Below are 26069 nucleotides of genomic sequence, written 5' to 3'. Positions count from 1 at the left end.
TAAATGAATCTTAAAAGCAATATGCTTAAGTGAAAGAAGTCTCGCAAAGGCATTTCTCATAGAGGCTGAGAGGTCCGAGGTTGAGGGGCTGCATCTGGTGAAAACCCTCTTGCTGGTGGGGACTCTGTTGAGTCCTGAAGCCGTGTAGGGCATCACATCGCGAGGGGCCTGAGTGTGCTAGCTCAGGTCTCTCTTCTTCCTTTTATAAAGCCACCAGTCCCACTCCCACGGTAACCCATTAACCCGTTAACCCCTGAGCCCATTAATCTATTAATTCATTTATGAGGACATTATGACAGAGCTCTCATGTCCCAATCGCCTCTTCAAGGCCCCACCTGTCAATACTGCCACACTGAGGATTAAATTTCAACGCGGATTTTGGAGGAACAGATATTCAAACCATGGCAATTCCGTGTATATGAAATTCTGGAAAAGGCAAAACTATAGAGAGAGAAGACAGATCAGCGGTTGCTGATGCTGGGTGATGGGCGAAGTTGATTAAGAGGCTGGAGCAGTTTTATGGAGGGACGGAACTGTCTTAGATCTTGATTGTGGTGGTGATCATACAATATTGTACATTTGTTGAAATCTGTCAAAACAAAGCCTCTGATCTCATGGAGCTTTCGTTCCATTGAGGGGAGACAGAGTAAATAAAAATTAGGAGCCAGTCGTGGTGGCTCACGCCTGTAATCCCAACAATTTGGGAGGCCCAGGTGGGAGGATCACTTGAGCCCAGGAGCTTGAGACCAGCCTGGGCAACATAGCAAGCCCCTATCTCTACTAAAAATAATAAAAAAAATTATTTAGGGTGGGGTGGGATGTGCCTGTAGTCCCAGCTACTCCAGAGGCTGAGACGGGAGGATCGCTCTAACCCAGGAGTTCAAGGCTGCAGTGAGCTATGATCATGCCATTGCATTCCAGCTTGGGCAACAGAGTGAGATTCTGTCTCAAAAAAACAAAACAAACAAGAACAACATCAAAAAACAAGAAAACAAAGAAAAACGAGCACTAATGGAACCAACATTTATTTAGAGGACAGAGCATTTCTCATGCATCCTGTCATCTCCTCAGGCGCTCTCATGACATAGGTGCTGTAGTCCCCACTTCACAGATGAGGCAACTTAACCCCAGAGAGGTTAAGTGACCTGTGGGAGGCCACACAGCCAGGGCGGAGGAGACAGAAACAGAATCCACGATATCCGACTGCAGAACTCCTGCTCCCACTCGTGACAATATACTGGTGGCCCAACGCCCTTTTCGGACACCAAAGTAACCCTCACTGAGAAGTGACGCCAAGCCACAGTTCTCACCCCAGCCGTGATTCTGGACAGTGGCCCAACAGGTGATCAACGGGAAAGGGGCAGTGCTTGCCACACACGGGAGGCCAGCAGGTGGCACCAGAGGGCCGCCGGGCTGCTCTCTTTGCGCCCTAGCCCGCCGTAGTTCCCAGCGTGCTCCGGAAGTGACGCGACCGATTCGCTGGGGCGCGTCTTTCCCACCACCAGGCCACCAGGGTGACTGCGGGATTCCGATCTGCGCCGGAGCTGCGATGCTAGAGCACTCTTCCCACCCCCACCCCACCGGCGTGTTGCAGTGATATCAGAATTTTGCGTGCGGTTTACCCGTGTTTAACCTCTTTGCGTCTCGCTTCTGAATCGTATCCACTTGAGCATCACTAGACTGATCTATTTTAACACTGGTGGGTGGCAGCGAGGTCAGTTATGGGTCCTTCCTCCTTAAAGGGGTGGACAGTTGACTTTGGGCAAACCTCTTCCCCTCTGTGGGCAACAGTTTCCCCTTCTGCAAAATGAGGGTTTGGATTGTAGTTTCTAAGTTTAGCTGTGGCGTGCGAATTCCCAGGAGGTAGTTCTTTAAAAATTCAGGTGCTCAGGCGTGGAGTGCAGACCTCTGGGTTTTTGCAAGCTAGCCAGCTGATTCTGATGCACAGGTGGACGTGGGAGACCCTGGATCAGATTGTCCCTAGGGTCCCTTACGGCTTTAACATCTTCTGTTTCCTTTCTAGGACATGGTTTTAAACTTTAAAATGAAAATGTGAAACTAGGAATGTTGTTGTGAGACCCCTTGGACAAACAGATTTTTGCACTGGAGACAGAACTTGAGCAATTTCTGTCTTGGCCTCGCCACTGACGTCCCTTCTTTCCTGTGGGGACAGGATGGACAGATTCCTGGTGAAAGGGGCTCAAGGGGGCCTTTTGAGGAAGCAGGAGGAGCAAGAGCCAACTGGAGAAGAGCCAGCTGTGTTGGGAGGAGACAAAGAAAGCACAAGGAAGAGGCCCAGGAGAGAGGCCCCAGGGAATGGAGGCCACTCAGCAGGCCCTAGCTGGCGGCACATTCGGGCTGAGGGCCTGGACTGCAGTTACACGGTCCTGTTTGGCAAAGCTGAGGCAGATGAGATTTTCCAAGAGTTGGAGAAAGAAGTAGAATATTTTACAGGTAAGCAGAGGGGTGTGTGTGTGTGTGTGTGCATTGATGGCTTGTTTGGTGCAATTAATGATCGTATGTTGGGAGAAATCTGAACTCTGGATCCATTATTTACTGATGGATTCACTAATGGATTCATCCAATATTCTCTGAGCACCTCTGGGCTAAGCCCCTTAGGTGCTTGGGACATAAACTTGAAAGAAACTGGATTGCCTGTCTACTAGGAGCTGACAGATGACTCGAGTGAATCTCCCCTTGGCTACTGATGAGTATCTTCTGGGAAAGTTTACAAAACAAAGTAAAAAAACGTGCTGGGTTCTACTGCAGAGCACTTCAATCAGAATCGCTCCGAGTGCAGGCTGACCACTTGTTTGTTTAAAAAGCTTCCAGGTGATTCTCATGGGCAGTCAGGGTTTGAGAATCACTGGTCTCATAGGAGAGATGGCAAATAACCAGGTAATTTCTCCACACCAGTGGTTCTCAGCATCACCTGGTGGACTTGCTGTTGGCAGGACTTGGATTGCTGGACCCTACCCCTGTGGTTTAGTTTAGTTTCTAAGGAGATTCCAGGTGCTGCTGGTGCTGCTGGTCTGGGGAGCACATGTTGAGAACCACACCTCTATCCTGTAATGAGGACACAAGGATCTGGCAGAGAGGCATAGAAAAGCCCACAGGAAGCTAGGCGTGGTGGCTCGCGCCTGTAATCCCAGCACTTTGGGAGCCCGAGATGGGCGAATCACTTGAGGTCAGGAGTTCGAGACCAGCTTGGCCAATATGGTGAAACCTTATCTCTACTAAAATACAACAACAACAACAAAAAATTAGCTGTGCGTAGTGGTGCATGCCTGTAGTCCCAGCTACTTGAGAGGCTGAGGCAGGACAATCACTTGAAACCGGGAGGCAGAGGTTGCAGTGAGCCGAGATCGCACCACTGCACTCCAGCCTGGGCAACAGAGTGAGACTGTGTCTCAAAACAAAACAAAACAAAAAACGAAAGCCCACAGGCCAGGCATGGTGGCACACACCTGTAATCCCAGCTACTCTGGAGGCTGAGGCAGGAGGATCACTTGAGGCCAGGAGTTCAAGTCCAGCCTGGGCAACATAGTGAGACCCCCCCCTCGTCACTTTATTCTTTTATGCTTTGAGACAGGGTCTTGCTCTGTCACCTAGGCTGGAGGGCAGGGGCACGATCTTGGCTCACTGCAGCCTCATCCGCCTGGGCTCAAGTGATTCTCCCACCTCAGCATCCTAAGTAACTGGGACCACAGATGTACACCACCAAGCCTGGATAATTTTTAAATTATCTGTAGGTCTCACTGTGTTACCCAGGCTGTTAATTGAACTCCTGGCCTTGAGTGATCCTCGCCTTGGCCTCCCAAAGTGCTGGGATTGCAAGCATGAGCCAGCGCGCCTGGCTCACCATCTCTTTAAAAAAAGAAATGCCCACAAGAGACCCCAGCAGTGTGAGCCCCATCTTTCATGGGGTCACATGCCCTTAGTCCCTACAGTTGACAAGCTATCCTAGCCTGTAAACTAACTTTATCGTGCTCCAATTTCAGCCTCTTTATTCTGCCCTTACTGTAGTTAAGGCAGTTAAGTTACAGTGTTCACTAAAAAAATGGCCTAGGACCATGTTTCTCTCCTTGTAGAACAAGAGTCACTGTTCTTACATGAACATTTGGGGCAGTTGGCTTGGTGCAGTGGTGCACACCTATAATCCCAGACTTTGGGAGACTGAGATGGGCGGACCACTTGAGCCCAGGAGTTCAAGACCAGTCTAGGCAACATGATAAAACCCTGTGTCTACAAAAAAATACAAAAAAAGTTAGCCGGGCATGGTGGCATGCCCCTGTGGTCCCAGCTACTCAGGAGGCTGAGGCAGGAGGACTGCTGGAGCCCTGGAGGTGGAGGTTGCAGTGAGCTTACAAAAAAGTTAGCCAGGCATGGTGGCACGCCCCTGTGGTCCCAGCTATTCAGGAGGCTGATGCAGGAGGATTGCTGGAGCACGGGAGGTGAAGGTTGAAGTGCGCTGAGATTGTGCTACTGTACTCCAGCCTGGGTGACACAGGGAGACCCTGTCTCAAAGAAAACAAAACAAAAAGAAAATTTGGGGCAAGCCAAAATGATGATTGAAGAGGGGTTTAAATTGCGTGGAATGACGGGGAAATGTTATTCCTTACTTCCCTTTCAATCTTGAATACCCAGGGAGCATGTATGTGGGGCACTGGATTTCTGGTGATGGCAGTGCGGGTTCGGGGGGGCATCTGGATTTCTAGAGGGGGGTCGGGTATAAAGGAACTGCCATGTTTCCTCTGCACAGGACCACTGGCCAGAGTCCAGGTATTCGGGAAGTGGCACAGTGTGCCCAGGAAGCAGGCAACGTATGGCGACGCTGGGCTGACCTACACATTTTCAGGCCTCACGCTGTCTCCAAAGCCCTGGATCCCAGTTCTAGAGCGCATCCGGGATCATGTCTCTGGGGTGACTGGACAGACCTTCAACTTTGTGCTCATCAACAGGTGACACCCTGTCTGTTTAGTGGACTCAATGTTACAAGTCTTCTGTCTCCTCCAAAAGGAAGTGTTTAGGGTTCCACCCTATTTGGTTCATTGGTACAAATCATTTCTTAGTACACTGGGGCTCTAGGAGTGGAATAGCGCCAGCACTCGGTCTTCTTGGATCCTGGAGCTCATCCTGGAGTAGGAAGTGAGAGGTGATTAACTCCTGAACAAATAGCTGAATGAGATAATTTCTTCTTCTCTTTTTCTTTCTTTCTCTTTTCTTTCTTTCTTTTTTTTTTTTTTTGAGACAGGGTTTTTCTATGTTGCCCAGGCTTGGTCTCAAACTCCTAGGCTCAAGCGATCCTCCCACCTCAGCCTCCCAAAGTGCTGGGATTACAGGCGTGAACCACTATGCCTGACCCTAGACGATTTCAGACAGTGATAACCATCTTGCAAGAAATTAAACAGGCCGATTTGACTGAGAATGGCTGAGAGGTTTGCGATTAGGGCAAGGTTTCTCAACGGCAGCACTGCAGACATTTTGGGCCCAGTCATTCATTGTTGTTGGGGCTGACCTGTGCCTTGTAGGATGTTGAGCACATCCCTGGCCTCCATCCACTAGATTGCAAGTAGTGTCCCCCACCCCCCAATACCTGTCCCCTGGGGCAGAATCACCCTGGTGGAGAACCCTGGGTGGGTTTAAGGGAAGGTCACTTTAGATGGGGTGGTTAGAGGACGGCTGAGGCAGTGCGTTTGAGCTGATAACTAAATGGAGAGTGCCAGCCACAGACATCTGGAGGGAGAGCAGAGGGACTCTGGAGTGTCTGTGAAGCAAAAATGCTGCAGGATGGCCGGAAAGCAGTGAATGAGGGAAAGAAGGGGATGGCATGAGCTCAGCAGTGGGCAGGGGCCAGGCTGTGCAGAGTATGGCCTTTGAGTGCAGGGCAAAATCATGTGATAAAGGTTTACATAGACTGGCCAGGGGAACTACAGTAAGACGTGATTTTGGCTTTGGGTGTCTTCAGTTTTAAAGCACATGAACTGGCCAGGCGTGATGACTCATGCCTGTAATCCCAACACTTTGGGAGGCCAAGGAGAGTGAATTGCTTGAGCCCGAGTTTGAGACCAGCCTGGGTAACATGGTGAAACTGTTTCTGCAAAAGAAAAGAAATTAGCTAGGTGGGGTGGTGCATACCTATAGTCCCAGCTACTTGGGAGGCTGAAGTGGGAGAATCACTTGAACCCAGGAGGCCGAGGCTGCAGTGAGCTATGATTGTGCCACTGCACTTCAGCCTGGGTGACAGAGCGAGACCCTCTCAAAAATAATAAATAAGTCACATGAACAAATACGTCAACAGACCTCTTCAGCGTTGGCTTATCTTAGAGCCCACTGTGGACCTCAAGCCCTCGCAGAAACAACGGCAGGTACAGCCATGCAGAGTACTGTTTCACACTGTGAGGAAAACGAGGGCTGGCGGTGCTGGTGAGTTTCAGGAGAGGGTTGTTTTTATGCACTGTGTTTGTTTTCTCATTGCAGGTATAAAGATGGCTGTGACCACATCGGGGAGCACCGAGATGATGAAAGAGAACTGGCCCCTGGGAGCCCCATTGCCTCTGTCTCCTTCGGTGCCTGCAGAGACTTTGTCTTCTGGCATAAGGATTCCCGTGGGAAAAGCCCCTCCAGGAGGGTGGCGGTGGTCAGGCTGCCGCTGGCCCACGGGAGCTTACTAATGATGAACCACCCGACCAACACGCACTGGTACCACAGTCTTCCCGTGAGAAAGAAGGTTCTGGCTCCACGGGTGAATCTGACTTTTCGTAAAATTTTGCTTACTAAAAAATAAAAACGTTTTTAACAGTTTTTCTCTTTTCTCTTTCCCTCTCGACTCTAAGAGGGAGCTGGCATTTCCCTTACCAACAGGGAACACAGAAAGGTTTAAAGCGTAGGGCTTGTTATGTAACAATGCAGAATTCAGAAAGACGATGTTTGTAACAGATCAGTGTATTATTACAAAAGAACACCAGGTGATTTTTTTCTAACAAAATGATTATTTTATTGCTATAATACACAGCAGATACAAAAGTACCTTTAGCAAATACATAAATCAGCAGTTATTATGGCAAAACTACTAGTTTAACTTAGGTTTTCCCCAAAAGAAGCTACTTACTTTGAAAATGACTTAAAACTAGAAATCAGATTATTGGGCTGCTACTTAATGCATAATAATTTACAAAATGAAGAAGTCAGGTTAAAAGGCTTTGCACAGCTATTGTTCACATTTACAGCCTTGGCTCAAACCCTGGTCTCTGACCAAAGAAAGATCTGCTTATAACCATATATTCCAAGGCTCAGCCCCTTTTCTCCATCTTTCTTTGATGGTAGATTTCAGAGTAAGCAGTGGCAGAACAGCAATTACTTAAAGCTACAGCTTTGCAGTACACTTTAAGGTCACATGATTGGGCATTTGTTCCACCAGACTTGGGTAAAACAAGTGTGTTCATTTCAACATCAAAGTCAAGGTCTGCATCGGGTGAGTGCAGGACGGACCGTACAGTTCAAGCTGCCCCTTGCACCCTGACGCCCAGAGCCTGGAGAGCCTGCACAGAATATTCTGTTGAGAGTGAGTTACTGAGTCCTCAGGGTGCAGCCTGGGCCCAGCAGAACAGTGATCACCTGGGCTTCCTGCACCGTGAGCTGCTGCCAAGGCACTGTTTGGTGTGTCTGCCAGCTCACCCCCAGCAGAGGAAGTGCGGTCTTAGCCTTACCTCAGATGACCTTTTGGAAAGGTCTGATTCCAAATCTTACCTCTGATGAGTCGGTTTGAATTTGGTATCCATTTTTCTAAATTAAAAATATAGCTTAAAACATAGGTACTACTGTGTCATCAAAATTCCTTTGGCCCTGGGCTGCATTCAGAGACTTACCTGAAAAGGGAAGAAAGTGCTCAATATATACTTTTTGTATTAGGCTACTGGAAATGAATAAATTCAGAATATGGACCTAGAGCAACATGACAATACTAGATGCCAGCTGTAGTTATATGTTTTTTAAAAAGTCAAAAGCTGCTTTCTCCTTTTCGTGAAAAGGGCTGAACTTTGGTGGTCATCAAATCTAACCCTTCACTTCACAAATGAGGAAACTGAGGTTCAGAGAGACTGCAGCCCCATAGTCAGCCCTTCCTTCCTAAGCCAGGTGTCAACTCGGCAGGGATTATTTTTTTATACAGCCCCAAGCTCCCACCTGTAAACCTTAAGAGCTCTGCATGGGCAATAAATAAACAGATGAAAGTAACCGTCCACAGTGGATCCTTGTGTAAGAAAAAGTTTTCCACAGAGCAGAGGAATCAGGTGTTGCAAAGATCCAGCTCAGTTCTGGCTATTCACAGAGTTTTATAATACAGTGTAATTACATCTCAGTCCAATATACAAAAGATAAAAGCAACAAGTAAGCTTTTCACTTATAACTGACAAAGTAGTGAAAGAGTTTCCCCAGGGGGCAGATTTGGCAGATGAGCCTTTACTCCATAGAAAGAATTGAAAGATTAGAAAAGGCATAGAAAAAGGAAGGTGTTCTTTAGGCATCTTTTACCTGTTCTCTTGCTATCCTTTGAGTAGCCTGGAAGGAATATTTCAAAATGGACGTGCTACAAAAGCAATCGAAAGTGAAAGGCACTTTTTCTTCTAAATTGTTGCCTTTAATAATTTCATTAATTCTTGTCAACAATTTTTATGGGCCTGCTTATTAAAAATAAAAGATCTAAGTGGAAACATTGATTAGACAAAGGTACCTCCCCTCTGAGAACACCTAACATTACAATATGAAAACGGTGGCTTCAAGAATCTGAATTCTTTTAATTACCTGTATCAGATGAGTAAAAGGACACTCCGGACACAATGAATGCGTTCTTAACACAACAGAACCTTCTACACACATGAACAGAACTGTTCAGGGAGCCTGGTTTGGTGTGAACTGGGGCTGGCTCCCAGGTGGAGCCTGCTCTTAGAACACACCGGAAGGCTGGAAGGCTCTAGTGGGGCCGCTTGCACACGCAACGGTACAGTTTTACTTTTTTCCTGGACAGTGCAGACAGTGCCATCAGCTCTAGCCTTGCAGGAGGGCACAGTCATTCTTCAGACTTGCACTCCTGGCTCTGGTGCTGCATCCTGGAAAGGACACGCTCGTAGAACAGCAGGTAGGCGCTGGAGGACAGGACCTCCTGCAGGCTGGCCTTGCGGACGGTGTCATCCGAGACCCACAGCCACTGATTGCTGGTTGAGAGAGGGTTCCTGGCAGAAGGTGGGGACCGTCGGTAAGTGACAAAGTGTCCAGAGTGCATGTCTCCATGGTGGACGACAACTGCCATCAGCCGGAAGAGGTATGTGGAGGAGCTGAATGATAGGAACACATGTCAGGGGTTTACAATTTTAACAAAAAGACTTTATAGGCAAAAACAAAAGAATGCTAATGTTAAATAGGGGATCAATACAATGGTAAGTCCATACCACCAAATGCTACACAACTATTAAAATACAGATCTGTATTTACTGGCATGGCAAGATGTACATTCTATGAGTATATGTATATTGTGTATATGTGGATGTTTGTATCAATGAGTGTATGTGTTTATGTACACTATATGTATGTGTGATGTACAACTTTACAGAGTGCATGACCCTAAGTGTTTAATTGGCTATCTCTAGATGGTATCCCAAGAAATTTTAAATTTTCTTTATATTTTATACATATACACATATATACACACATACATATGCATACGTAAATTTTATGTACTTTAAAAATTTTTAATTTAAAAGTTATTTCCATTTTAGACAAAAATAAATAGGAATGTGTAATCGTGAAACTTCACCTTAAAATGAAAAATAAACATCTACATTTTCCTTAATTCATTTCTGTGAAAAGCTAATTTTAGAAGCTAAGAGCAGTGGTAGCTCTAAGATGGGGCTTGTAAAGGGCGGCTCACCTGTAGTCGGGAACAACTGGGAGAGGGAAGGGCATCGGCGCTGACAGCGTTGGCAATAAAGATGGGGAGCAGGCGCCATTCATAAAAATCTGTGTTTTGGGGGCCCCTGGCTGATTCAGAACTGCAAGAGAAAAAGGCCCGAGTCAATGAAAATTAGCAGTGGCTCTGTAAACAAAACCTGGTTTTGATTACCTTGAAAGTTAACTCCCCACAATGCTACAAAGAAAAAAATCTATTTCATTTGGTATTATATAGATTCATAAAATAATCTGCCCTTTATCCTTAATCTCAAATAGGGATAATCTGTCTTAATCCCAAATAGGAAAAGTGTATCTAGCTCCAGCTTTACGGCTAGCCTGGGATCTTTGAGCTTCCTAGCCCTGTTTGCTAATGGCATGTATCAAAGTTAATCAGTAGCTAATTTACTGGCTTTTGACCTAAACCAAGGTTTCTCAACAGCAGCACCATGATGGTTTTGGCTGGATCATTCTTTGTTGCGGGGGCTGTCCTGTGCATTAGAGGATGTTGAACAGCATCCCTGGCCTCTACCCACTAGACACCAGTAGCACCCCTCCCCCAGTAGTGATAACCACTACCAGACACTGCCCAATGTCCCTTGGGAGGCAAAACTCCTCCAAGTTGAGAACCACTGATCTAAGCATTCTATTTGCTTTAATTCTGTCAGCTTCTAAGGAATACCAACATGTAATAGCATTCATACATGTTTATGGGTAGACATAACATAATTAAGGCCATATTTACATGTCTTTTCCTTTCAAGTGTCATTTTTGGGGGCTGTTACGTACCAAGTAGTTTACTGATGACATTTTTTGTGTGTGTTTTAGACGGGATCTTGCTCTGTTGCCCAGGCTGGAGCACAGTGGTGTGATCACAGCTCACTGCAGCCTCAAACATCTGGGTTCAAGCAATCCTCCCACCTCAATCTCCCAAAGTGCTGGGATTACAGGTGTGAGCCACCATGAGTGGCCCTACTGCTGGCATCTTTAACCACAGCCAGCATGCTCTCAACATTAGTAAACCTGCACCCCAGCCCAGGAGATGGGGAAGCTGGGGTGCAGAGGTCTTTGATTTAAAACCAGGGCCAAGGACTGAACCTGAGTCTGTCCCCTACCTCATCTCTTTTCGATGTTAATCTAGTGACTTGATGAGAAAGAGGAAAACACAATCTCCCTGACATGATGAGGTGTCGGGCCATGCAACTGTGGTCATAAAAAGAACAAAAGGAGTAAGGGACCCTAAATAGGAAAGTATGGGGTGTGAGACAATCCTGACCTAACTGGGGGCAGCAGACAGGTGGTGAGTTCAGGCTGTGAGCCCTTCAAGTGAGTGGGTTTTCCTCATGTCTAACTCTAAAGAACTCAGTGTGTCACATGAGACACCTTTAGAAAATGGCCCAACATGGCATTCTAGGGCCAGTTCTCCTGTGTGGTGTTTGCCCTTGGACCAATCATTCGACCCCGTGGAGCCTCCATGTTCTTATCAGTAAGACCGGCAGTAATAGCTACCCGGCTTAAATGAGACCTCAGCTGAGGGCAGTAATGGAATCAGATACATAATTCAGTACAGAAGTCATTTCAACCCCCAGAAGAGGCTCAGTGATCTTTAGCCAGGACATCTCCTCCCTATATTTCCTCTACTGACAGGAAATGACACGACCGAAAAAAGAAATTCACTGGAATGATGTGAGCCAATGATTATATCATTTAGCAGAAAAATTAGAAGGCAAAGCTGCAATTTTAAGCATTTCTCTCTGTATTTTTTCATCTGTAATATGGTTTCAAAAACGATACATCTCACTGCTACATAATTTTAACCTCTTCTAAGAAATCTTCCCTCTTCCACCCCCAACCCTGCTGTTCTCAAGAGTTTAAGCACCATTGTACAAGCCTTGTGCTCCTGTCATAAGGGACTCAGAAGGTGGTGATGCCAAACTGCTTTTCTCTGTGCTGAAAATTCCTGCTGCATCGGCTCCTCGCGCGCACACACCTGGTGTGGGGGCTCCTGGCCCATCCTGCAGCTCCAGTGTAGGCCCTGGGTTCTTGTTCAGTTTAGGGTTGTGTTGACTAGGTTTATGTCCAAGGAGGTGGTACTTGTAAATGTCCATCATCAGGAACTCATTGAACTGCACGTGCTCATGCCGCTTCAGAGGCGTGCCGTGGCTGGACCAGCTCAGCCGCTGTAGGTGGATGCAGAGACACTGAGGGAGCTGCGGGTGGAAGAGAAATCGGGAGAACCGAGTTGTTTCAGGGGCAGGATACACGGAGTCCTCAAAACAAAGCCAACAGGGTGTGTAGTGTGGGCTCACCTTCCCTAGTTTTAACTGTTTAACAAAAGTGGTCCTCTGGTGTTCCACCTTTTCCCCGTTCAACGTTCCCTTGGCTTCAATCTGAAATAACAGAAACATTTCTCTGCAGCAATGCCTAAAATAGGACAGCTTTGGAGTGCTGCAGACCACAGTGGTGTTATAGCGGCACACAATTGGCACTTGACTGCTACCTGCTGAAATGAACTCAGCTGCCCAGTTATTTGTGAATTGTTTTCCCTGATCCCTCTTAGTCATTAAATAACAGAAACAGTGGAGGGAAGAGAATGTGAAGAGCGAACACTGATGCTCTGACACTGGCATGTCATCTATTAATTGTTCTCTGTCTTCAAAAATTCTGTTCCATACAGTTCCTCTTGAGTCAGAGGGGAAAACTCAGTTACTTAGGGGAGTCAGGCAGGCAGCACAGGTTAAAAAGAAGGGTGTAAAACAAATGGGATTGGAGGCAACTGCAGCAAACTGGAGAGGGCATTTCTCATCTCAGCGTGACAGTTTCTTCTTTAAACACTGTGCATGAAACAAAACTCATCTGGGAAAGAGATTTGGTCCATGAGCTGCCAATGTCCAAACCAAATTAGGGAGAAGTAGAAGTGGCTGAAAAGACCCACTGGATACAGTCAGAAGAGCTCAGGGTCACTGGTGTGAGAGGAGCTACATCAGCACACACAGGCCGGCTGGCGATGACATTTGGGGTTCAATGCATACCTTTGTACAGTTGTCACACACAACATCCCGCACTGATTCTGATGAGATGAAGTGGTGAAGGCAGTGGTCCAGGGTCAATGGGTGACCCTACGGCATGAGAAGAAGAAAATTACTACAATTCAAAGGACAGCTATACTGAAACTGTTAGCAGATGGCAGTGTGAAGACCAGAGCTGTATTTTGATGTATGCAGGCAATAAAGTTTTATAGTCACAACTGGATGTTTCCTGGACAAACATGGGGCTCAAAGCACCCTAGACTGCTACTACGGACAGATTCTAGAGCATGAGGATGTAACTGCACGAACTTGTGGACTTCCACGCTGTTTTAGGTATCTTTCAATCTGAGGTTAATGTCGTGTGTGTGTGTGTGTGTGTGCGTGCGTGTGTGTGTATTCAAAAAGCCAAAATTTCTGGAGCAAAAGAAAAACGATTCATTTTCCTCTCTCCCATAATCATGCCACCATATTAAAGTTAAGAGAGGGTTCAACCAACCATGTATCTGAATTACACATAGTGCCTGAGCCACATAAAATGCCTCAAAGCCCTTTCAGATTGAAATGTTTCTGAAACAGACTCCAAATAAACCATAAATCAGTACATACCCATGTGGCGGCTGGAATACTTAGTGAAAGGCTATCAAAGGTATCAAATCGAACAGGACTCTGAAAGAAATATTGCAGAAAATCCAGAAAAGATTTAGGCTTAGTTCAAAGTTTTAAAGATGCAAGATATGTGACTATGAAACAGTTTAATATTGAGATGCCCAACATTAACACAGTAAAATATAATGTACTTAGAATAAAATTCTATTAAAACATATTAAAACAACCTTGTACACATAAGAGGTACAATAATACTAAAGAATCGCTTGGAACAACTGAAAGATTAAATACCTGACCCAGCAATAATTTTGGGATTTTTAAGGAAATAACCATGGGCATAACTACAAGAATATTCATCAACATTATTTATAATAGCAAAAGTTTGAATACAGTCAGCATCACTTAACAATGGGGATACAGTCTGAGAAATGCATCCTTAGGTGATGTCATCATTGTGTAAACATCGCAGAGCGCACTTACAAGAACCTAGATGGTGCATCCTACTACACCCCTAGGCTATACTGTCTAGCTACTACTCCTAGGCTACCAACCTGTATAACATGTTACCGTACTGAATGCTGTAAGCAACTGTAACACAGTGGGGAGTACTTGTGTATCTAAAAACAGAAAAGGTACCGTACCAATAAAGTATTATAATCTTACGGGACCACCATCATATATGTGGTTTGTCATTGACCAAAACATCATTATATAGCACATGACTGTAGTTGAAAGTTCTAGCAAATGGTTTAATAAATTATATGGCATGTCCACAGAATGAAACACTATATTAAACAAAATGTAGAAGAACATATGATCATGTGGAAAGATGTTCATGTTAGATTATTCATTGCAAAAAAGCAGACGATGAAGTAGGGTGAGAGAGTTCCTGCTTTTGGTGATGGCAGAGGTGCTTGGGTAGATTAGCCCTCCTTGAGATAACAATTGTAAAGTTTGCAACAAAACAAAACAAAACCGTTTGAATCAACGGAGAGCTACCAAAAGCAGGCAGAAATGGAAAAGAAAGTCAACTGTTGGAAAAACAGAACTCTGTGGGCAAGATTTGTGTGTTTGTGGCTTTTTTTCCTGGTTGATGTGGTGCTGGGTGGCGAAAAGCAGCATCCTACAGGATTGAGTGGTCAGACGACAGAGTTCAAGAATCAGGGCTGGTGGAGAGACCAGGGGAAATGCCAGGAAGAAAGGAGACACAGAGGGGATGAGCCCCAAAGTTTATACCTAAACTCTGTTCAATTCCAGGGCTGATCCCTGAACCACACGTGCATAGGGGGAAACTCCAGGGAGCCTGGCAAAAAGTAGCAGCTGGAAGCTAAAAAAACTGAGCAGAGATTTTGCTGCCCAATGTAGGGGAGACAGAGTTGAGTTTGAGCCCAGCCAGGTTAACTGCAGGCCAGAAGAAAATTAATTTTTCTTCACAGATAGATATGTAACAGAATCCCTACTCTCTATGTCTCTATTATGATGTTAAGCATACAATAAAAAATTACCAAACATAAAATACAAATAAGTCAGCACACGAGGACCTCACAGATGTATCATAAATATGCTCAAGGATGTAAAGGAAAATATACAGTGACAGTGAATGAACAAATTGAGAATCTCAGAACAATGGAAACTATTAAAAAGAAGGCAATGGAAATTCTATAACTAAAAACAACAGTGATTACAATGAAAAATTTGTTGCATAGGCAAACAGAGATTGGAGATGAAAAAAGAATCAGGCCAGGTATGGTGGCTCACACCTGTAATCCCAACACTTTGGGAGGCTGAAGTGTAAGGATCACTTGAGCCCAGGAGTTCAGGACCAACCTGAGCAACACAGTGAGACCCTGTCTCTACAAAAAATAAAAAAAAATTAGCTGGGTGTGGTGGCACACACCTGTAGTCCCAGCTGCTCAGGGGGCTAAGGTGGGAGGATAACTTGAGCCTGGAAGGTTGAGGCTGCAGTGAGCTATGATCACATTATTGCAACCCAGCCTGGGTGACAGAGCTAAGACCCCTGTCACAAAAAAAAAAAAAAAAAAAAAGAAAAGAAAAAAGAAAAAGAAAAGAAAAAAAGAGAAAAAAGCATCAGTGAACATGAAGATAAGTCAATAGAAATGATCTAATTTAAAGAACACACAGAAGAAAGATTGAAGAAAATTGAACAAGACCTCAGTGACCTGTGGGCCAACATTAAGTAAAATAACAGGTGAAAAATGGGCATAAAATCTTTGTTGAAAAAATAACAGCCAAGAATTTTCAAACTTGGTTAAAAAAAGTACAAATTTAAGAAACTCAGCAAACCCCAAACAAGATAAATAAGACAAATACTAAGAAAACCACATCTATGCGCAGCATGAACAAAAATAAAGAGAAAATTTTGTAAGCAGTGTAAGCAGAAGAAAAACAAATGACAATTTACATAGCGAAGAATGATATAAATGACACTAACTGAGAAAATGGAGGCCAGAAGACAATAGAACAATGTCCTTAAAGTGATGAATTTAAAATAAACCAAAGCAAAACCACAGCAACACTGTCAACCCAAAGTTCTATATCCAGCGGTAGTATTCTTCAAAAATGAAGGCAAGACAAAAACATTTTCATATACATGAAATCTAAGTGCATCTGTCAGCAGTACACCTATAACAAATGTTAAAAGGAAGTTTTTAGGCCGAAAGGGAAAAAACATCAAATGGATTTTGATCTACAAGAAAGATTGAGAACAAGAAAAATGGTAAACATATTTTTTCTATTAATTAATTAATAGAAGAGAAGGCAACTCTTTTTTTTTTTTTTGAGATGGAGTCTCGCTCTGTCGCCCAGGCTGGCATGCAGTGGCGTGATCTCGGCTCACTGCAACCTCTGCCTCCCAGGTTCAAGCAATTCTCCTGCCTCAGCCTCCTAAGAGAAGGCAACTCTTGCATACTACTGGTGGGAATGTAAATTGGTGCAGCTATTTTTTTTTTTTTGAGACTCAGTCTTGCTCTGTTGCCCAGACTGAAGTGCAGTGGCGTGATCTCGGCTCACCACAACATCGGCCTCCTGGGTTCAAGCCATTCTCCTGCCTCAGCCTCCCGAGTAGCTGGGATTACAGGCGCCCGCCACCATGCCCAGCTAATTTTTGTAATTTTAGTAGAGACGGTGTTTCACCATGTTGGCCACGCTGGTCTTGAACTCCTGACCTCGTGATCCACTCATCTCAGCCTTCCAAAGTGCTGGGATTATAGACGTGAGCCACAGCACCTGGCTGGTGCAGCTATTATGGAAAATTGTACGGAGGAGGTTCCTCAAAAAGTTAAGAACAGAACTACTGTATGAACTAGCAATACCACTTCCAGGTATATATCCAAAGGAAATGAAATGAAACACATATAACTCTTTAAAGCAAAAACTATGACACAGTATTGTGGGGTTTATAATGTATGTATAATAGCACAAAGGCTGGGGTAACAGAACTATACTTTTGTAATATTCCAGGATTTTACATGAAGTATAATATTAACTCTAAATAGAATGTGATAAGGTAAAACTGTATAATGTAATCTCTCACACACACCCTCCCCCCAAACACCAACACACAAGAGTAAAGCTAAAAGGCCAACAAAGGTATTAAAATGGAATACTAAAAAGTATTCCATTAACCTGAAAGAAGCCAGTGAAGGGGGAACAGAGGAACAAGAAAATATGTAAGACAAACAGAAAACAAATGGTAAAATGGCAGACCTAAATCTAATCACATCAATACTTACATTAAATGTAAATGGACTAAGCATTCCAACTAAAAGATTGTCAAGCTAGTTAAAAAAGCAAGACCCATTATATGCTGTCCATAAAGCCACACTTTAAATACAAAGGCCGAAAATGACAGAAAGAAATGACCAAATAAACATTAGCTAGATTAAAAATGAATCATTCAAATAGACTTCAAGTCAAGGAGTCTTAGCAGAGATGAAGAGGGACAATTTATCATGACAAGATGAGTTAACTCATCATAATACATATGCTTGTATCCAATAACAAAGTTTAAAAAAATTAGCAGAAATAGAGCTAAAGAAAAGACAAATTTTAGCAAACAAGCAAGAAATAATACCAATATTAAACAAAATCTTTCAGTAAACAGAGGAAGGAACATTTTCCAGCCTATTTTATGAGGCTAGTATAATCCTTATAACAAAGCCTGACAAAGACATCACAAGAGAAGAAAAGTGTAAGAACAATATTCCTCATAAACATAGATACTAATATCCTTTAGGAAATATTAGCAAATCAAATTCAATAATATATAAAAACAATAAAGCATCATGATCAAGTGGGGTTTATCCCAGAAAGGTTGGTTTAACATTAGAAAAATCAATCACTGGCTGGGCACGGTGGCTCATGCCTGTAATCCCAGCACTTTGAGAGGCCGAGGCAGGCAGATCACGAGGTCAGGAGATCGAGACCATCCTGGCTAACACGGTGAAACCCTGTCTCTACTAAAAAATACAAAAAATTAGCCGGGTGTGGTGGCGGGCGCCTGTAGTCCCAGCTACTCGGGAGGCTGAGGCAGGAGAATGGCGTGAACCTGGGAGGTGGAGCTTGCAGTGAGCCGAGATCACGCCACTGCACTCCAGCCTGGGCGACAGAGTGAGACTCCGTCTCAAAAAAAAAAAAAAAAAAAAAAAAAAATCAATCACTGTAATTCACCAAGTTAACAGAATAAAATAATAAAATATGATCATTTCAATGGATGTAGAAAAAACTGACAAAATCCAATCACTATTCATTACAAAAATTCTCAGCAAACTAGGAACAGAAGGGAAGTTTCTCAGTATGATAAAGAGGTATACTAAAACCTAAAGCTAATATCATACTTAATTATAAAACACCAAATACTTGCTTCAGAAGATTTGAAACAAAGCAAAGATGTCTGCTATCATCACTCTTACTTAACTTTGTACCAGAAGTCTTAGCCAGGATAATAAGGCAAAGAAAAAAAAAAAGGAATAAAGATTGGATTGGAAAGGAAGAACTAAAACTATTTCTATTCATAAGCAACATGACTGTTTGCATACACAGAGAATGCTAAGGAATATATAACAAAACTTCTACAGCTTCTAGAAGTAATAAATGAATGTTTACAAAAATCTCAAGATATAAGGTCAATATATAAACAGCTGTATGTCTATATACTAGTGGCAAACAATTTGAAAATAAATTTTTTTAAATTCCACTTACAATAGTATCAAAATAATGCACAGAAAAAAGAGATGAATAGTCAACTTATAGATTACAGTTCCTTAACATATCTTACATATCTTTTAATATATGAACCTTATTTTTAAAAAGACCATTCAACATATTAGTCTTCAAGGTAATGTCACTCAGAACCGCAATGACACAGCAAACGAAACAATCAACAAAATGAAAAGGCAACATATGGAATGAAAGAAAATATTAGCAAACCGTATATCTGATAAGAGGTTAATATCCAAAATTGAATACTTGAAATACACTAAAAGAGTGTTTATAAGGAACTCATATGGACCAACAGCAAAAAAAAAAAAAAAAAGGAAAAGTAACATGATTAAAAAATGGGCAAAGGAGCTGAACAGACACTTTGCAAAAAAAAGACATACAAATGGCCAGCGGGTATATGAAAAGGCACTCAATATCACTAATCATCAGGGAAATGCAAATAAAACCATAAAGAGCTATCACCGCACACCTGTTAGGATGGCTATTACCAAAATGACAGCATGTGGTCGGGCGCAGTGGCTCATGCCTTAATCCCAGCACTTTGGGAGGCCGAGACAGGCGGATCACTTGAGGTTGGGAGTTCGAGACCAGCCTGGCCAATATGGTGAAACCTGATCTCTACTAAAAATACAAAAGATTAGCTGGGTGTGTTGGCGGGTGCCTGTAATCCCAGCTACCTGGGAGACTGTGGTGGGAGAATTGCTTGAACCCAAGAGACGGAGGTTGCAGTGAGCCAAGATGGCACCACTGCACTCTAGTGTGGGTGCAGCAGAGCGAGACTCTGTCTGAAAAAAAAAGACAGCATGTAACAAGTGTTGCCGAGGGTGTGGAGAGAAGGCAACTCTTGCACACTGTTGGTGGGAATGTAAATGGAAAACAGTATGAAGGTTCCTCAAAAAGTTAAGAATAGAACTACTATATGAACTAGCAATGCCACTCCTACGTATATATCCAGAGGAAATGAAATCAGTATCTCAAAGATACATCTGCAAAACAATCTTCATTGTAGCATTATTCACAATAGCCAAGATATGGAACGTCCACAGACAGATGAATGAGAAAATGTGGTATACACATATAATGGAATAATATTCAGCCATCAAAAAGGAAGTCCTACCATCTGTGACAACATGGATGAACCTGGAGGACATCTGCTACGTGAAATAAGCCAGATATAGAAAAACACCACCTGATCTCATACCTACATGGAATCTAGAAAAGGCAAACGCACAGAAGCAGAGTACATGCTGGCTGCCAGGGGCTGGGGAGGTGGGGAGATGTTGCTCAAAGATGCAAACCTTCAGTTATAAGACGAATAAGTTCTGGAGAGTTAACGTACAGCATGGTGACTACAGTTAATAATACTGTATTGTATTCTTGAAATATACTAAGAGAGTGTTCTCACCACATATGAGCACAGGTGCACGTGCACACACACACACACACAGTCATACATCAAATCTTCACTTTGTACACCCTAAATATATACAATTTTTATTGTCGATTAGATCTCAATAAAACTGGGGGAAAAAGCCACAATGAGATACTACTTTGCACTCAGTAGGATGGCTAGAACCACAATGTCAGACAGGACCTAGAGAGTGGGCTGACATCAAAATGTGGGTGAGGCTGTGAAGAAATTGGAACCCCTCATACACTGCCGGTGGGAATGAAAAATGGCATAGCCACTTTGGAAAACAGTCTGGCAGTTCCTCAAAAGGTTTAACAAAAGAGTTACCATATAAGCTAGCAATTCTACTCTGAGGTATATACCCAACTGAAGTGAAAATATATGTCCACACAAAAACTTGTATGTAAATGTTCACAGCAACATTATTCATAATGGCCAAAAAGTGTTAACAATCCAAATGCCCATCAACTGATGAATGGTTAAAAATGTTGTAGATCCATGTAATGCAATATTATTTGGTAATAAAAGGAACAAAGTACTGATTCATGCCAAAATATGGAAGAAACGTGGAAATATTATGCTAAATGAAAGAAGCCAGACACAAAAAGCCACACATTACATGATTCCATTTATATGAAGCATCCAGAATATGCAAATCCATAGAGACAGAGGTAGATTCATGGTTGACAAGGGTAGGGTGATAGAAAGGATGGGGAGAGGTTGCTAATGAGTATGGAGTCTTTTTAGGGGGCAATGAAAATGTTATAAAGTTGACTGATCCCGGAGTCAGTAATGGCTGTGAAAAAATAAAATAAAATAAAATGGATTGGGGTGACAGTTGTACAATTCTCTCTTTTTGTATGATGTTGGAAATTTTCCATAACAAAATATTATTTTAAAACCTCAAAAGCAAAGGGGAAAAAACCAGCCCTAGAATCTACTGTGTCCACCATGAGCATAAACTCAACCACTGGACTCAAGAGCCTGCCAATCCACAGTGGGTCTGTTGTCCTTGGTGCAGAAGATGCCATCTGACCTCAAATGACATGCTGACACTGACCAAAGTGGGGTAGTCCGTCCACTAGTGTGCAGAGGCCAGGTAGTCTCTAACGCCAGTGACCGATGTCAGCCCACTCTCTAGGTCCTTTCAAGAATCCTAACTTTTGGAAAACCTCTCCCGGAAATATCAAGTGTTGGTATTGTATTTACCTGGTGTTCACAGTGTTTGCAGACCATATTACTAGTGAGTCTTCCATGAAAAGGATGTTGAGACTTCCAGTGATTGGATGTGGGGTGAGGTGACCCTGGAATGCAAAAAGTTTTTTGATATGTCACTTTTAGCCCTTTGGCACCAAGCTCAACATTCATCTTCCTTTCTAGCATGTGGTAGAAACTCCCTCTTGAGAAAAAATGTTCTTGAAAAGTACATTGAAATAGCTTTCCTTATTGACTTCCATCCAAAAGACATCCCATTCCTTCATAGGAGAATTTACACAGATCTATCTTTACATACGGTTTCTGTATAATGGGTAGAGCCACATGTTAAAAAGGAATTTGTGTTGAATAATGTCTTTTTAAAAACATATGCTTAAAATGTTTGAGATGTCAAAAGAAGGATACCACAAGTGAACATTCCATAAAGTGAGATAAAATCTTCTGAAATAAACAGAATAAGCAAGTTCTGAATAACTAGGGCTTTCTTTGGCTAGAATGGGGTTTAATGGAAGAACATAAGTGAGAAACCTGGGCTCTGGAGTTGTGCAGCCCAGGGATCAGCTCTGGCTGTGCTTCTTATTCACTACCTGACCTGGGAATGCCTTTAATCTCTACAAGCCTCAGTGTGCGGAAAATTGGGATAGTTATTATCCCATTAACTCCAGTATCAACTTTGTAGATTTGTTATGAGGCTTAAATGAGATAATGCAATGCCTGGCAAACAGCATGGGCTCAAAAAATATTTGTTCCTATTACTACACAGAGGAATTAATACGCTAATCTTATTTTTTAAGTCTTAAGAAAACAACAATTTCCTCCTAAGGATGACTGTGGTAATATGCAACAGAATTTGGCAGCACTGGAAATGCTGAGGACACGACAGATTCAGCTCATTACGTTCTTCCCAGGATCAATTCAAAAAGGTAAAAAGAAAGCCCTTGTTTGAAGTACAAATAAGCCAGTTTCAAGAAAAGTAAGCTGGGCTGGGGTGCAAGGGAACACCAAGAGAATCTATTTAAAGCTATTTCCAAAATACAAGTTCCTTTGCAAGCACATCACACTTCAAGGTGGCCTGTATGTCACCAGAAAAAAATCTTTTTAAAACAAGCAAATTATTATCATATCTTAAAAGTCCACATCTTATGTGTTATATTTCAATGGAAAACAGCTACCTCTTGTGCGGCAGGTAATTTGTTTGGGAGTTATTTCTGACTGCTGCTGTAGGGGAGGAAAAAAAAAACAGACTGAAAACCTTACTATAATCCCTTTCACCACCCTCACCCCACCCCTAAACCTTACAAGTTTCTACGTTGATTACACCACTAAAAATCAACTTTTAACAAAGCTCAGGTTTCTAAAGGTAGCCTCAATTAGCCTATCTGGCTGGATACTATGCATATTCTTTCATTAAATGCAATAGAAACATATTTCTTCTCTCCAGAATATTTTCATCCTTACTGGTTAACTTTTGTCAACTCCTCCGATATTTATACTGTTACAGGGAAATGAGGGCTCACTTAGCATTCCTATGGCCCCTGTTCCCCTGTATTAAACAGGAAAAAATAACACATTCTTTATTCTCAAAGCCAACACAAATTGCAGCAATGAATCATTTGAAAGAGCCTTGACATCCCTAATCAGAGTCACCAACTGCAAAGCATGTAGTTTTAAGACCCTCCCCTGGCCTCATTCCCACCACTGATTTTTACTGAATCTTACTTTTGAGTTTAAAGTTGTACAAAGATTACACTTGCCTCCCCTATACTTATTAAATATGCACAAACTGCACAGAACGTGTTGGAAATATTAATGGTTTACCTCCAGGGAATGCACATCAAACAAATGTGTGACCCGAGGCTGGCGGTCTCGCTCATCTTCCAATGACGAGGTAATGACATGGAATAATTCGTGAGCATCCTGTCATAGGGCAAAGCATTCTTTAGAGAGGTTGGAAGAGGCAAGAGCAAGATCAGAACTACCCACCTCGGGCAGACACCCTACAGTGAATGTGGGTAGAATTTGCTTTCTACCTTCTCAAGGCCCAGCTCATTAAAGAAAACAGTTATGTCCTGGACACTGTCACGAGTGAAGACCCTCAAGCAAGAGGTCCAGGAGCAGAGAGCAGGAGAGAAAGCCAGGTGGCTGCCTTCACGCCAGCAGTCTATGAGACCATTCTGTTTCACTGAGACAGCCTTGACCTCCACTCCGATTTCAAAAGATTATGTTTTTTGTTAATTGTGGTAAAATACACATATCATAACATTTATCATCTTAACATGAATGATTCTGTGGCATTAAGTACATTCATGTTGTTGTACAATCATCACTGCCATCCATCTTCAGAACTTTCTCATCTTCCCCAGCTGAAACTCCGTATCTGTTAAACACTGATTTCCCATTTCCCCTTCCCCAACCCCTGGCACCCACCATTCTTTCTCTCTCTAGGAATCTGATTACTCTGGGAACCTCACACAAGTGGAATCATACAGTGTTGGTCTTTGTGACTGGCTTATTTTCCTCGGCATAATGTCTTCAAGCTTCACCTATGTTGTAGCATATTGCAGAATTTCCTTCCTTGTTAAGGCTGAATAATATGCCATTGTATGGAAGTTTTGTTTACCTATTTATCAGCCGATGAACACTTGGGTTGCTTCTACCCCTTGGCTATTGAGAATATGCTGCTATTAACCTGAGTATACAAATACCCTACTGAGTCCCTGCTTTGAATTCTTTTGGTTTGTATCCAGCAGTGGGGTTGCTAGATCCAATGGCATGGGACTACTCTTGAAGGATCAACTCAAATGGCTCTCTCCCCAAAAACCCAAGCCACCCCTCACTCTTCCGGGAGTAACGGGGTCACAACACAGGCCCTCTGCTTCTCCTTTGGTGTCCCCTCACACTGCCACCAGAGCAATACTCTAAAAGGCAGATAACTTTACTCTTCTGCTTTTAGCTTTCCAATGGCTTCCACTACTAGAGTAAAACCTACCATTCTTATCTAGCCTACAAAGCCCCCAACATTCACAATGTCCCGGCCCCTGGCCTCTTTGGTGTTCCTTGAACATATCCAGCGTATTCCCATTTCGGGCTGTGCTCAGACCTTCGCACAGCTACCTCCTATCCTTCAGGTCTCTGCCAAAAGAGCTCCTCCACAGGGCATACTCCCCAACCAATTATCCAAAGCTGCCTCCACCCCTCTGAACTCTAACCCACCCTCAGCCAATTCAGCAGCAGTCCTGAAAAAAGGACCCTCCTCCAAAATATGCCCTAAATTCCTGAGGACTCTCAGCTCCCCTGCTTCGACCCCAGTCTGAGCCACACCATCTCGGCCAGATAACTGCAGCGGCCTCCCACCTTTCCTCTCGGCTTGCATTCTTGCCCCTCCAGCCTTCCTTTTCTAACAAGTCAGATCAAACCAGTCCCCAGTTCAAAGTCCTCTAGTGGCTCCCCGCTGCAAACACAATAGAAGCTGATGCTGCCCACAGCCTCCTAGTCCCTGCACAATCTGCTCCCTGCCAACTTTGCCAGCCCCTCTCCTCCGCCGCCCTCCCCACCCTGGCCTCCCTGCCATTCTCCACAGGTGGCAGCTTTATAACCATCTCCAGACTTATACCCTAGCTTCTTCATCTGTCTGGAATGCTCTGTACCCAGGTGTCCACACACTTCACTCTCTTTTATACTTCCGGTCTCCGCTGAAACCTCACCTCCTGAGAGGAGCCTCCCTACCTGGAGCAGTCTCCCCCTGTAGCTTGGCTCCTCCTCCTCTGCCCTCCCTATCCATGCCATGTTACACCAGCTAGTTTCTTGTTAGCATATCCTGAAATTCCCTGCTTACTGTCTGCACCGACCCCTGCCTGCTATCCTCATCCCCCACTGGAATACCAGCTCTAAGAGAGCAGGAAACTCCTGCAGGTCATATCTGCTGCTACGACTCCACTGCCCTCGACAGTCCCCACCCCAGGCAGGCATTCAATAAATACTTGTTGCCTATATAAATGAATTCCCTCCTGGGCTATAAAACTGCAGCTGTAAAGTGGAAGTAGAGATTCAAAGATAAATAAGGCAAGGCTCTAGCCCCTGAGGGACTCACAATCCAGGGGAGGTGTGGCAGCCTAGCTATTAGCCAACGGCGCACCAGAGGTGCAGCCCTGTACAGATGAACAGGAAGCAGGGGACCTGGAGGAGAATCAGCACTTCCTGGGAGGCTCAAGGAGCCCTCACACACCAGGCATCTGGGCCCAGGCTTGAAGCAGATCCGAGAAAGGATGGAGGTGGATCTATAACCTAAACCGTGGGTCAGCCATGTAACAACTAGGCCTTAAGGAAAGGGACAGCACTGCAGAGGAGGGGGAGCTTGAATGTGCACTGTAGCACCAGACTGTCTTAAATCCTGGCTCTGCCCCTTAAATAGCTGCATGATTCTGGGCAAATCATTCCACTTCTCTGAGCCTCAGTGTTTTTCCATCTGTAAAATGGGGACAACAGTAATTCCTTACATGGTTATTGTGATAATAAAATCAGGTAATTTGCACAAAGCAAGCCTTTGGCCCAGTGCATCCTCTGAAGCTCTAGCTTTAGACAAAGAAAATGGGTTGATAATCAGGGAAAGTCTGCTCCTGATTGAC

General features: G+C 43.7%; 2 protein-coding genes across 18 annotated transcripts in view; one reads left to right on the top strand and one right to left on the bottom strand.

Moving 5' to 3' along the window:
* Positions 1-1342: 1342 nt before the first annotated feature.
* Positions 1343-6804, top strand: ALKBH2 (alkB homolog 2, alpha-ketoglutarate dependent dioxygenase). 8 transcript variants are annotated; one of them, XM_019037773.3, is made up of 4 exons: positions 1343-1699; positions 2174-2454; positions 4763-4961; positions 6481-6804. In XM_019037773.3, exons 2-4 carry the CDS (start codon positions 2175-2177, stop codon positions 6785-6787), a joined length of 786 nt encoding a protein of 261 aa, XP_018893318.2. In that variant the 5' UTR covers positions 1343-1699; position 2174; the 3' UTR covers positions 6788-6804. The 8 variants fall into 8 exon arrangements, with proteins under 8 accessions (XP_018893318.2, XP_018893316.2, XP_004053903.2 ...); XM_019037771.3 differs by having other exon boundaries at positions 2024-2454; XM_004053855.4 differs by having other exon boundaries at positions 1343-1714.
* Positions 6805-6972: 168 nt separating this feature from the next.
* The window catches only part of USP30 (ubiquitin specific peptidase 30), a 35514-nt gene continuing 16417 nt past the window's right edge, over positions 6973-26069 (bottom strand). For 4 of the 10 annotated variants that reach the window (XM_019039393.4, XM_019039395.3, XM_063694290.1 and 1 more), the window contains 9 exons: positions 23263-23361; positions 22617-22662; positions 21439-21533; positions 13578-13637; positions 12975-13061; positions 12252-12332; positions 11822-12152; positions 9926-10046; positions 6973-9332 (listed from right to left, as the gene is read on the bottom strand). In XM_019039393.4, coding sequence (XP_018894938.1) covers positions 9068-9332; positions 9926-10046; positions 11822-12152; positions 12252-12332; positions 12975-13061; positions 13578-13637; positions 21439-21533; positions 22617-22662; positions 23263-23361 — 1185 coding nt within the window. In that variant the 3' untranslated portion in view covers positions 6973-9067. The remainder of the gene's footprint in view (positions 9333-9925; positions 10047-11821; positions 12153-12251; positions 12333-12974; positions 13062-13577; positions 13638-21438; positions 21534-22616; positions 22663-23262; positions 23362-26069) is intronic. The other 6 variants (XM_055358974.1, XM_004053852.4, XM_055358973.1 and 3 more) reach the window with 3 other exon arrangements.

The sequence above is a fragment of the Gorilla gorilla genome, chromosome 10 (genome assembly GCF_029281585.2).
Source record: "Gorilla gorilla gorilla isolate KB3781 chromosome 10, NHGRI_mGorGor1-v2.1_pri, whole genome shotgun sequence".
Lineage (NCBI taxonomy): Eukaryota > Metazoa > Chordata > Mammalia > Primates > Hominidae > Gorilla > Gorilla gorilla.
Note: the sequence above shows the minus strand (reverse complement) of the source record. Positions and strands in the feature narration are given on the sequence as shown.

Bases quoted from the DNA above. Each gene is read 5' to 3' on its own strand.
- ALKBH2 (XM_019037773.3), top strand. From the start codon at position 2,175: ATGGACAGATTCCTGGTGAAAGGGGCTCAAGGGGGCCTTTTGAGGAAG. The intron at 2,455-4,762 runs GTAAGCAGAGGG...TCCTCTGCACAG, and splicing joins AGAAGTAGAATATTTTACAG to GACCACTGGCCAGAGTCCAG. The intron at 4,962-6,480 runs GTGACACCCTGT...TTCTCATTGCAG, and splicing joins AACTTTGTGCTCATCAACAG to GTATAAAGATGGCTGTGACC.